Here is a 13,832-nt window from a genome sequence, read left to right on the forward strand (position 1 = left end):
GACTAGATTATGCGTTGATTTTTGTAAATATCATTTCGATCTAATCTCATCTTTCAACGTTAAAATCATTTTTTTCCACAATAATTTTGTATACAATATTTAGACATGCATGCTCTAAAGTTGCTTTACATTGACTAGCCTCATTATTTTCTAGACATCAAACTATTATAGAGACCTTTTGTCTTACTTCTCATAATGTGCATAAACAAGGCATTAGTGTTCACAACACCTTGACCTACCATGTGTCCTTGTAAAATGTCTATGTTAGATTAGCTCTATAACTACATGATGTATTGCATACATAGTGTTTTTTGTAAATAAAGGCTAATTTTTTCTTTGGAATACATATACATCTCAAGAATCCCTACACATAGACGAATAGTGATATTTGACAAATCTCCCTATTACAACCATACTAGAATTGTGAATATCGTTGCTGCATTTCATAATACTCCTGAACTTCTTGTTGAAGACCACATTTTTATGTTGATTTGACTTGTTATGCTATACTTTTTGTAAGTAAGTGATTGCGCATGTGCATATATACAAATTTGTTGAAAAAACTATGAAGGTATAGGTTGCCTCAAGGAGTGCATTGAGTACCACAATCATCCATAGCTTCATAATAATATGAAAAGTTAGGACTATAAATACTACAAGACTTGCAAAATCCATGATTTAACTACTAGATATCTCAAATATCTAATAGTGTGTGAAGTTGTCTCACTTGCTCTTGCATAAATCATATCCTAAATAAAAATGTCTCTCACAGAAACCTAAGTTTGAATTCAATGTGCATAGGACTCAAAAGCACATACACAAATAGACAATAACATTTGAATCTAGTGTTGGTATTATGAATCTGTATAATCAGGGAAGAAAAAAAATTTGAGATCCAACCACAACCCTATCATGCATATTTCATCATATTCAAGTTCATCCATAGAGAGAGAGTGCATGACTTGTGCAACTTGGATGCATGGTTGTCTTGGAGTTGTTATGATATGCAAGAACTCCTTTCATTAAACATAAGCATATCCATCTATTCTACATTCATCATTTCGTAAACATATGATTTATATATCAAAGAATTTGAGGATCAGATTATATTGATAGAGTAAGTAGGACTATATGACATGTCTTTAGCTCTAAATACCCATTAGGGTTTTTACAGTGATCTTAAATCATCAAATAGTTTTATTAGAGGAATTATTTTTTACATAATGTTAATATTGTGGGAGGGAAAATTTAGGCACCAAATCAAACAAGTCTGTAGCACAGATATGATATATTAAGTTATAGTTCCATGCCCATGCCTCTCTTAATAAAGGCCTTATTCTTCTAGCAACGCACAAACCTTTATCTATGAAGCGTGCAATGATATTGTGAAAAGAAACCCCCTACCAAGGAGCTCTATGGAACCCTGCTTTTCAAAAATAACTCCCATTGTACAAACGTGACAAGCTGCCGACATTCTTGCTAGCTTGCAATCTAGTGTGTAGTGTATTATTCAGTTGATCATTGCCATGATGACAGATAGAATTATCTAGCCTTTTGTGTGTTTAGACTCTTGATTGCGACTACGTACTCAATTATCACTTATTAAAGCACTCTCCGAAGTAATAAGGGATACTCGAATCACTATGGGGAACTTAGTATTTCGACCATGGAAATTTCATCCAAGTCAAGTCATGTCAGATGAATGCATATTAACCGGACGACGGACGTTTTATTACAACGCACCGCTGGTCTGGTACACAGTCGCTTATAATAACTAGCTGGCGCTAGTGCGGGAGGCCGTATATTAATGGAGATAGGTAGGTATTCAGGGGCAGAAGGTGATGGCGAAGGTGCCCCCTGTGGGCGTGCCGTGGGTGGCGTGGTCGTCCTTAGACCAGCTGTAGGCGTCAGGGCAGGAGGCGCGCACGTTCTGGGCGTAACCGGTGTTGGGGTCGTCGCGGTTGGGGTTGACGCAAGCATTGCCGTTGATGTTTCCCGAGGGACAGATGGAGCGCGCCGCGCTGCAGGAAACGCCGGCGCCGTCGCCTGTGATGCTCATGCCCACACCCAGCTGAAAGCCGTCCACGGCGCTCACGTCGTAGAAGTCCGTGCCCGCCGGGTTGTTGATGGTGAACTCGGCCAGGAGGCTCGGCGTGCCTGTCCCCAAGTTGCCCGACCAGCCATTAGGGGGCGTCAGAGACCTTGTCTCGCCGGACGCCAGGGAGAAGCCTGTGGTCCCTATGGACGGACCGCCGGCGTTTTCCCGCACTTGCACGCCCAGGGTGCTCCCGCAATGGTTTACCACATTGAAGGAAGTGGCCGATACAATATTTATTAACTCACTTGTCATACTCATCAGTATCATTGTCACGACGGCCAGTGATGCTACCAGCGATGACCTGCAGCAGCTTGCACCAGCCATATCGTCGCTTGCGGACAATTTGTAGTGTCGTTTATCGAAGAAAGTATTGGACGCGCAGCCTGATGTTTCTGATGCGGCCTCTATTAAGAGTACTGCTCTGAGTGACGTTTCTTGTACGGGCTCTATCAAGAGGAGTAGGTCTGCTCTGAGTGAAATGTAAGGTCTGTTGCGTTGTGTTATGATCTGCGCCTATGCTCCTCGTCTTGATTCATATTTCGTTTACCGATCCGAGTCTTATATATAATTAGCAGCGCAAAGTACTGATAGAACTAGATGACTAGTTGTCCTGGGACGTCCTCAAATGTCAGCGGACGACGTCATCGACCCGTGGATGAATTAGCTGTCTAGAGTGTGCGGCCGACGCGGTCGCACGCTGCTACGTCTGTTGTCCATCCAAGGAAACGGCAAGCATGGAAAAACTTGCTTTTGAACGGCGCTGCTACGTCTCTTGTTCAAACGTGAAACGCTCTCGACCGGGGCATGCGCAATTAGAGTTTGGGAAGGCCGGATGAGTCCTCCTTCGAAGCAGTCACCAACGCGTGAGTCCTTTGTCAAAGTCTACAGCGCTTATTACCACAAGGGAGCAAGTCGTCACGGCTTCAAAAGCCCTTCAGCGGCCAGCAGCTCTCGATCCTTTCAAATTTGAGGGCTGAAGGTCTCGACAACTTCCTTCTATCAATGTCTATGTCTTGTGTTGAAGGGCAACCTTTCGGTTCGTCGTCCTTCTAGGCTAAATTTGACAATATTGCCCTTCTTTGGATGAGTAAAACTTTCAAAGTCCTCTATTGAAGAAGGAATTTCCATTTCACCTCGTGCTTATTACCACATGGGAGGACGACGTTGTCAAACCTTAGAGCCCTCAAATTCGAAAGCAACTATGCCTTTTGTTGAAGGGTAACCTTTTTTATCATCCTTCCGAACCAAGTTTAGGTTGAAATTTACACTACCATGCTTCTTTAGATGAGGAGAACTCTCATCCATCCTTTATTGAAGAAGGATTTTCTTTTCCTCATCATTTAAATGCCCTTCTTCAATGGTCTATTAGGGTTATGTAGCACCAACAATTTAACACACTAACATTAAAATAGAATTCTAGAATTACATTTATGAAAATATATTTAAATAGCCACGCACAAATCTTCATGATATATTGAACCATAGCATAATCATCTATGCCCTATGACCTATCAGCTAGGTATGTGATATAATAGCATTATGGCATCCCATGTTGTGTATTGTCTTCCTAGCGTACTGGTAGCATGTATTTCCTCTTCAACTAGAACTTTAGGGTGTAGAGGATGATATTTCCATTTGTTGTTCAAGGAAAGCTTATGTATAGTAACCTTTACACTGGGGGATGTGGGAGCCACATTGGTGGGACTGCATTTAGTAGTCTTCATGGTTCTACATTGTTCACCATTTTTCCTGATGCAACCTTTGACCTGTTCAGTGATACTCTGATGGCATCCCAATTCATCAAGAACAAGATTCTAATCTTGGACTTTGATAGAAGAGAGATTGGTGCAATATGAAGGGATAAGTGTAATAAGTTTGAGTTCAAGATCGTGATAGGCTTTATTTACTATTGCATGGACAAGCTAGAATGTTTTTATATTCATGCTACGTCATTGGCAATGAGTTGTTGCTTGAGTTTAGTCTTGTTGTAAGGCTCCTAGGTTAGTTAAGATATAGCAAGTGGTCTTTTCTATAAGTAATTAGTTTGAAGACAATAGAATGTTTCGACTTACTAGAGCTATGCACAAATAGATTTACATCTATTACCTCTTTACTACTCTTGATTGATTGGTATTTTCTCCCTTTTCCATTTTAATGGGTTCTTCAATAGTTGAGATAGAAGTCACATAAGAAGTTACAACATTGTGCAGTATATGTACATTGGCATAAGATGGACTAGCTCACTATTTTGTATAAGATGCAGTAGTAGAAATTGAAAATGACGGCACGTTCAAATTCTTTGTTGGATCAGAGAAATTTGATGGTTATTGAGTCTTCAACATAGAGTGGAGAGCATCCATTCGACAGCTTTCTTGGAGTTTTACAATTAGATTGCTTTCCCTTTTATATTCAAATAATTGGTTTTTTGTTTATCCATACAATTGGAGTGGTAAGGGCCAAGTATGACTGTTTTTGGGTGGTGTTGTGTCTTGGGGATGTTACTATATGTATATCCTCTACATCACGTGTGTTCAAAGCCTATTTATAAATATCCTTATCTCTAACATTTTCCTAAATAAAACATAACCATTTTCCATTCAATCTGTAAATAACTCCTTTATATTATACCTTTCTGTATGTAAAAAATGTGTAAAAATGGTATTCTAAAAATACCTTATTTTGAACCCACGTGATACACACATATATTCGTGAGTAACTTACCCGAGTGCTGTCTTGTTTCACAAAAAAACAACTCATTTCTTTGTTTTTTGTACATGCTTTATTTTCGTGACTTAACCTATGATTGTTTTTATATATTGGGTTACTCTCATGTACTCATGGTGGTTGTAGTAATAGGACTCATAAGTGGTTGTGGTACTAGGAAGCTAGTTTCTAAGGCCTTGGTAACCATACCAATGTATTTTCTACATACTAGTTTTAAGCATGCAAGAGGGATTTTACAGAAACACCATAGCTTCATATTGACCTCCCTCTCCCTCTAATACCATCAGTGAAACATCAAGCACAAAATTCAATAAAAGGGAGTGTTTTAAGAAAATTAATAAGTTGCTAAGTAACTAAGGTTTAAGGAGAGACAAGCATCCAAAGCTAACCATTCTTGTATGAGACATGGTAATATGTGGTGCAACTCAGAGAATGACAAATACATACCACTTATGTAGAGTGTCACTTTTCTCAGATTTTGAATCTTTCTTTTTTTTTCTATATTTTGTTACCAAATAGTCACTATGTCAACTTTCCTCTATATCAATCTAACAATCTATTCTTCTCTTCCTTCTCTCTATGTTGGACATTGTTTAAAAGATTTCCCTCCTACATAGTTTGTCCTCCTTGCCCTACATTTGCATATTCTCTTCTTTCATAAAACTTTCTCTATCAACCTGATTTTAGCTCATTTTTCTCCTCTTTAATGTAAAATTAAAGCTTCAATATATCTACAATATGCTCTTCTTAATAGAACAGTATGCTACTGGAAAAACTAATAACTCTGGCTTTTAAGAATTGAGGTAAAAGATGGCCAACATCCATAGGAACATAAAATAAGATTGACAAGAAAATAGATAAAAGTACCAATAATATTGTGTTTCATGTCCACTTTGCGATGATTCAAAATATCTCATGTCAGAAGATTGAATAGGATGCTTCAAAGGTTATTTAAGATGCAACTCCTTACATAGATAGTGGCTCTTTGGAGTTCCTTTCTCATCATATCCTTACTTGGACAATGGCCTAATCTCGTGGGAAGGTCCTCTCTTTGTTCTCCTTGCCTTTCTAGTAGTCTCTTAGGATCTAATCTCCCATTCCTTAGAACTTCAAGCATGTATTTCTTCCTATAAAAACTCAAATCATAGTGTAGAATGAGATTGTATAGATTGGGAAAATTTGGATATCATTTTGGTTGTATGGGTTACTTACTATACTTATGTGGTTTTGACTCTCTATAATTCAATAAATATGATCTATGCTTTAATAATGATAGCATGTATCTAAATAGTGTTTAGAATTAGTTCTTAAGTTACTTTGGATGTGTGGAAAAATGTTGGTGATGACTTAATTTTGATTTTAAAAAAATCTAACACAAGAATGTTTCTCATCTTTGAGCCTCAACTTTAGCTAAACATGCCAAATTTTGACTGAAGGTCATTGATGGGCTCTTTTTGCTTGCTATACAAGTGTTAGAAAGCACAAAGATAAGCATTGCTAGGGTCATTCAAGAAACTTTGCAACATTTGATATTGATCTTCAAATTGCACTCGTCTTGGCATTAATTTCAATGTGGCATGAACTTTAGGAAAGGTTTATGTTGGGCATCCAACCCCTTCTAATAAAGTTTGATATAACCAAGATTCCAAAATGCTCAAAGGAATGATATTATAGTAGGTAATGGTTGGTGATTTTAGGAAAGACAAGACATCAAGGGGGTTTTTTGACATGAGAACTCTTCAAGCACTTGTAAGGTATCAATAGATTGTAAGTCTATCAACATATCAAGAAGTAGTACTAACATTAAAACCTATCTTTATAAGATTAAATAAGAATAGCCCTTGTGGGCATATAAGTGAGTTTTGTAGAACACCTAGCAATGAAAATTTTAAAAGCCTTATAAGCCTAATTATTCATAAAGGCGATTGACTACTTCCAGTTTTGAATGTGCCTTATTTTTAGCCTTCCCACTACCTCAAATTAGCATATTTCACAAGGGATGAATGATATACTAATGAAAAACTCCAACATTTTGAGGGAGAAAGTTTAGTTGATATGCATTGCTAATTCTTGATAAAAATTTTGGTGCATATTCACTTGCAATTTGAAAAATATTTTGGGTGCATATAGCAAAACATATTTTGACATCATTTTAAAAATATTTATCATGCCCATTTTAACATGTTTTTTAAAAACATTTATGTTGCACATACCAATACTAGTAAAATTGTGAAAAAAACCCAAAAAACACACACTTGTGTCATCATTTATCCATGCCATTTGAAGAACGTAAGTGCATTACCTTCTCTCTCTCTTTCTTTCCGTCAACTTTTTCTTAGTTCAGAATAATGTTGTTCAAATTTTTTCATAAACATAATAAAAGGAAAAAGGGCAAATAGGAGAAAGAGCAATATATATATATATATATATATATATATATATATATATATAGAGCGAGAGAGAGAGAGAGAGAGAGAGAGAGAGAGAGAATAGAAGGTTGGTTGGTTTAAAATTTTATTTTATCATTTGTCTTGTTAATTTCTTTACAAATTCGGGTAGAAATTTGTGGTAGAAAGGAAGGTAGACAGAGAGAGGAGAGACAAAAGAGAAAGAAAGGATATGTAGAGAAGAGAGGAAGAGGGTGTGGGGGGTGTGTGTGGGGGGAGAGAGAGAGAGAGAGAGAGAGGTGACAGAGAGAGTGTAGAGAGAGAAGGGAGAGGAAGGATAGATCAGAAAGGAAGATGGAAGAGAGAGGAAGTAAGGAAAGAGAGAGGAGAGGGTGGTAGGTGTAGAGAGAGAGAGAGAGAGAGAGAGAGAGAGAGAGAGAGTGTGTGTGTGTGTGTGAGGAGAAATGGAAGATTTTTAAGGAAAAGAGAAAGAGAGGAGAGATGGAAGAGATAGAAGGGTGAAAGAAAGAAGATGGAAGAGAGAAAAAGAGTAGAGAGGAAGGGTGCAAAGAGAAGAGAGGGTAGTGGGCGGAGAGAGAGAGAGAGATAGCAAAAGAAAGAGGAAGAAAGAGAGAGAGGAGAGATGAAAGAAATCAAAGAAGGGCAGAGAGAAGATAGAATTCCCTGGTGGACTAGGAAAGGTTCATAAAATGGTCGGATAAGCAGTTGAGACTATGTTCTCCAACTATAATAGGAAGACCCCTCCAAAGCCATGGTTAATGTATCTTTCACCCAATAAGAGTTGTTCTGGCTAGCCTCAATCTCTTTGCCTATCATCTCTCTAGATTGCAATCTAAGCGTCAGAATAAAAATACATGGGTGGACTAAGCCATTTTTATATTATTTTGTTTGAATATAAAATAGTTTTTTTCTCATATTTATTGTGTATTCTCTACTCCTTGCTTAGATTCTATCTACAACACTCGTGTAATTTCTGCATAGTATTAGAGCCTAGGGCACTCTAAGAAGTAGAAAGGACATGAGAGAACAAGTCTTCAATAGTTAAGAGATGAAATGTCATGTTCTAAATCACATAACGATGCTAGTTGTCAGGATCTAAAACAGGCCTGACATTTTCTCTAAGCAATAGCCCGACCTCATTACCACTCACATAAAACCACCCCACACAGTCTCGCACCTAGGAGCGTCATTTAAGACTTTGCATTTGTACATTTTCAATAGTCCAATGACTAATTCTTTCCCCCACTCCTCAAAAGGAGTCCCTAAACATGCTAGTGTTATAGACCACACAACAAACACACAGAGGGAGCACCCCTCAATTGATCAATGCACCTCCACTTCGGCTCTCCTACACCTTGGGGATTGGCCCTAAGATGCACCATGAACATCAAACACATTCCAAACAAAGCCCACTCTTTTGATAAAATTATCTAAGAGATAATAAATAAACCTCACCAAATAAACCCCAAGGAACTGAATATCGAGCCCTATGGGTTGGGATACTTAGCACTCTTAGTGTTAAGTCTTCATTCATACAAGCAAGTGTTATACATCAATGATACAATACCATAAGGTGCATCAATGAAAAAGTGAATATGACCATCATGCTCAAACAAATATTCATTGAAAATCAGCAATGTGAAAGTATAAAGACAATTCTTTTCATGAGTTGTCTTTTCTGCACGATAGTGCTTCATTGCTTAGAGCTAGCATCGAGCTTCCTCGTGCTATACCAATGAAAAACTCCAACATTTTGAGGGAGAAATTTTAGTTGATATGCGTTGGTAATTCTTGATAAATTTTTTGGTGCATATTCACTTGCTATTTGAAAAGTATTTTGGGTGCATATACGAACACATATTTTGACATAATTTAAAAAATATTTCTCACTCCCATTTTCACACATATTTTTGAAAAAAATTGATGCACATACCAATGCTAGTAAAATTTGGGAAAAAACTTGAAAGTGTAGTGCTCTGTCATCATTTCTTTATGCCATTTTAAGAAGGAGAGTGCAGTACCTTCTCTCTCTCTCTCTCTCTCTCTCTCTCTCCCCCTTTATTTCTTTCTTACTTTGATAAAATGGAAATATATGCTTTCTTATTTGCTTTGTTTCTTTCTTAGTTCAAAATAATGTTGTTTAAAATTTGTAGAACACAAGATAAAAGGAAAAAAAGTAAAGGAAGGAGAGACATAAAGACAGAGAATAGAAGGTTGCTTTGTTTTTAGTTTGTTTTAAATTTTATTTCTCATTTGCTTGAGATTGAATATGATCTATCCTTATGTGGTTTCAACCCTATATCATTCAATAAATATGATGTATGCTTCAATAATGACAGCATGTATCAAAATTGTGTTTAAAATAGTTCTTAAGCTATTTTGGATGTCTGGAAAAATCTTAGTGATGACTTAATTTTGGCTAAAAACTTTCTAACATGAGAATGTTTCTCATCTTTGAGCTTGAATTTTGTCTAAATAGGCCAAAACTTGACTGAAGGCCATTGATAGGATCTTTTTGCTAGCTAGACAACTGTTATAAAGCACAAAGATAAGCACTACTAGGGTCATTCAAGAAACATTACAGCATTTGTTGTTGATCTTAAGGTTGTATTGGTCTTGACATTAATTTCAATGAGGCATGAGTTTTAGGAAAGGATTATGTTGGGCATTTAACCCCTTCTAGGAAAGTTTTGTGTAATCAAGATTCCAAAATGCTCAAAGGAATGATATTATAGTAGATAATGGTTGTTGATTTTAAGAAACACAAGACATCAAGGGGGTTTTTTGACATGATAACTCTCGAGACAGTTGTAAGGTATAAAATCAGCATATTTCGTAAGGGATGAATGATATACCAATGAAAAACTCCAATATTTCAAGGGAAAAGGTTTTGTTGATGTGCATTGTGATAAATATTTTGGTGCATATTTAATCATAATTTTAAAAATATCTCAATTGCACACACTAGCACATATTTTGACATCATTTTAAAAATATACATCATGCCCATTTCAACACAATTTCAAAAAAAATTGTGATGCACATACCAGTACTAGTAAAATTTGGAAAAAAACCCAAAATACACATTGTTGTCTCATCATTTCTCCGTGCCAATTGAAGAAAGTGAGTGCATTACCTTCTCTCTCTTTTTATTTCCATCAATTTCTTCTTTGCTTTGGTAAAATGGAAATATCTTCTTTCTTCTTTGCTTTTGCTTAGTCCAAAATAATGTTATTCCAAGTTTGTTGTAAACATGATGAAAGGAAAGAGGATAGAGAGAGAGAGAGAGAGAGAGAGAGAGAGAGAGAGAGAGAGAGAGAGAGAGGGAGAGAGAATAGAAGGTTGATTGGTTTAAAATTTTTATTTATTGTTTGTTTTGTTAATTTCTTTACAATTTCTAGTAGAAATTTGTGGTAGAAAGGAAGGAAGGTAGAAAGAGAGAGAAGAGAGGAAAGAGAAAGAAAGGATATGGAGAGAAGAGAGGAAGAGAGAGAGAGTGTGTGTCTGTGTATGTAGAGAGAGAGAGAGAGAGAGAGAGAGAGAGAGAGATGGAAGAGAGAATGGTAGAGAGAGAAGAGAGGAAGAGGGTGTAGAGAGAGAAGGCAGAGGTAGGATAGAGAAAGGAAGATGGGAGAGAGAGGAGAGCGTAGTAGGTGTAGAGAGAGAGAGAGAGAGAGCGAGAAATGGAATATTTTTAAGGAAAAGAGAGAGAGAGGAGAGATGGGAGAGATAAAGGGTAAAAGAAGGAAGATGGAAGAGAGAGAAAGAGTACAAAAAGAAGAGAGGGTAGTGGGTGGAGAGAGAGAGTTAAGAAAAGAAAGAGGATGAAAGAGAGAGAGGAGAGACGAGAGACGAGAGATGAAAGAGAGAGAGGAGAGATGAAAGAAAACAAAGAAGGGTGAGAGAAGATAGAATTCCCTAGTGGACTAGGAAAGGTTCATAAAAAGGTTGGATAGGCAGATCAGACTAGTTCTCCAGCTATAAAAGGAAGACCCCTCCAAAGCCATGGTTAATCTATCTTTCACCCAATAAGAGTTGTTCTAGCTAGCCTTAATCTGTTTGCATATCATCTCTTTAGATTGCCATCTAAGCTTCACGATGAAAGTACATGGGTAGACTGAGCCATTTTTATATCACTTTGTTTGAATATAAAGTAGTTTTCGTCTCTCATATTTGTTTTGTATTCTCTACTGCTTGCTTAGATTCTGTCTGCTACACCCATGTAATTCATCTATAGTATTAGACCCTAGGGGACTCTAAGAAGTAAGGAGGACATAAAAGAAAAGGGCTTCAATAGTGAAGAGAAGAAATGTCATGTTCTAGATCACATAATGATGCTAGTTGTCGGGACCTAAAACGGGCATGACAGTAGCTCTAAGCCACTAGCCTGGGCCTCATTACCACTCACCTAAAACCACCTCACACAACCTCGCAGCTAGGAGCATCATCTAAAACTTTACATTTGTACATTTTTTATAATCTAATGACTAATTATTTTTCCCACTTCTCAAAAGGACTCTCTAAATATATTTGTTTTATGCACCACGTATCACACACACAGGGAGCACTGTCTCAGTTGATCACTGCAACTCCACTATGGCTCTCCTACACCTTAGGGATTGGCCCAAAGATGTGCCGTGAACATAAAATAAATTCAAAACAAAGTCCACCATTTTGAGAAAATGATCTAGGATACAATAGATAAATCTCATAAAATAAACCCTAAGGAATTGAATATCTATCCCTATGGGTTGGGATACTTCACACTCTCAGCATCAGGTCTTCACTTATACAAATAGGTGCTATGCATCCATGATACAATACCATGATTTTCATAAATACAAATGTGAATATGACCACCATGCTCAGACAAATATTCATTGAAAATCAATAGAGTTAAAGTGCAAAGAAATTCTTTTCATGATTTTTCTTTTACACACAATAGTGCTTCGTTGCTTAGGGCTAGCACCAAGCTTCCTCGTGCTACTAGTCTCTTTAAATTTAAAAACCCATGAACTATATATGATATGCAACATTCAACATCAAAATTTAACGTATTTCAACCCTCAATAATCCCTTACCTTCTATTGTTTAAACTTTTGTATGCATTGATAAGTGTAGGCATGGTTTTTTAATTTATTTATCTATATTGAAAGCGATAAAAACTCACTCTAACAAAGAAATAGGTCTTAAGTAAGGCTAAACCTTATGCTTCAGCTCCATTATATGATCACATGCATTAATCTTATTTTTCTTTATTTTTATGATGTAAAAATTTTAATTTTTTCCATTTTTCTTTAATTTTCTCTATTTATTTATAGAAAATTACAAAAAATTACTAATTTTCATGTGCAAACTGATTAATTATAAAAAATTATTTTCTTAGTGTATATTCATTCCATGGGAATGGCAAATCCACGGTCACTAATGATCCATCCAACTTTGATTCACGTGTCAACCATCGAAAAACACGAACTAGCTGAAAGAACTAGCAAAGAGGTCATCCTAGTGGTGGTTTGAACTACCTATCAATTTAGGACAACTAGACTAGGAATTCTGACTAGGCGAGGACTCCTATAGCCTAGTCATGAAATTTTTTTTAAAAACACACATTTATCTTTTAAATTTTTACATACTCAAGCATGTAAAAAGGAGGGAGCTAAGTGCAGAGTGACCAAAGGAGAACAGGGCATTGGCCTCAAGGCCTAACTCGGCATCTATAACCTACCAAGTTCTCGCGAGCCAGTGCGTAATCCTTTTCTTTTTTGCTTACTTTTATTTTTACTCCAACCTTCCTTATACTTTATTTTGGCTACTTGCTACCCTTAGGAAGACAAGGCATTGATGCCAACTTGAATCCACTCCAAGAAAATATCAAGCCTCTGAAAGGTGATAATCGTCTGCTTTTCATGAGTTTTCTTTCTTTTCTTTTCTTTTTAAGAGATTAGAATGCCTATTTACACACCCTTGTATTGTTTACCTTTCTAGTATATTCAAATCTTACTCTTCTTTTTTATCTTTGAAGGCTTCGGTGACTGTGTCACCATAGCAAGGGCTCCTAAAATAGTTGCCTAACAAGGAGGAAGGACATGGTCACTAGGACTTCCTTCGAAAAGAGGTCTTTAATGCCTGACAATGTCTTAATAGAAGGTAAACAACCTCTCAAACCTCCCTCAAATATACCTAACCAAACTCTAAGGCTTCATGCCTTGATAATCGGTCCCCAGAAAGAAAAGAAAAGAACCCTCACATAAACAAATAACATCATCAGCTTGAGGAAAAAACTCAAAACTTAGAAAGGTGACGACACCATCTGGAATGGCAACAAGAAGCTCTCGTGCAGTGAAGGCTTCCTCGAGGCACTCTTCCTCAAACATGTCTAATGCAATCACTCAAACAGAAAAGCATTACATGTACTCGCACCAAACAAGCACATGGTCCTCTTGGCCTAAAGGAATATAACAATTTAGAACCCATAGACTAGCCCTCTTGGCCTTATGGAATAAAACACTTTACTATCATTCAATAGCGTACTATTGAAACAAGCCCTTGATCCTAACATAACTCTAATAAAGCACAAAACTGACCAAGGATGAGGGCTC

At 37.0% G+C, this 13,832-nt stretch overlaps 1 protein-coding gene across 1 annotated transcript; it reads right to left on the reverse strand.

Moving 5' to 3' along the window:
• Nucleotides 1-1,276: 1,276 nt before the first annotated feature.
• LOC148035941 (pathogenesis-related protein 5-like) lies at nt 1,277-2,614 on the reverse strand. The gene has a single exon (XM_087679049.1). It carries the CDS (start codon nt 2,420-2,422, stop codon nt 1,826-1,828), a length of 597 nt encoding a protein of 198 aa, XP_087535175.1. The 5' UTR covers nt 2,423-2,614; the 3' UTR covers nt 1,277-1,825.
• Between the last annotated feature and the right edge of the window lie 11,218 nt (nt 2,615-13,832).

Source organism: Lygodium microphyllum, chromosome 5 (assembly GCF_053477565.2).
Source record: "Lygodium microphyllum isolate KBCC chromosome 5, Lygodium_microphyllum_v1.1.10, whole genome shotgun sequence".
NCBI lineage: Eukaryota > Viridiplantae > Streptophyta > Polypodiopsida > Schizaeales > Lygodiaceae > Lygodium > Lygodium microphyllum.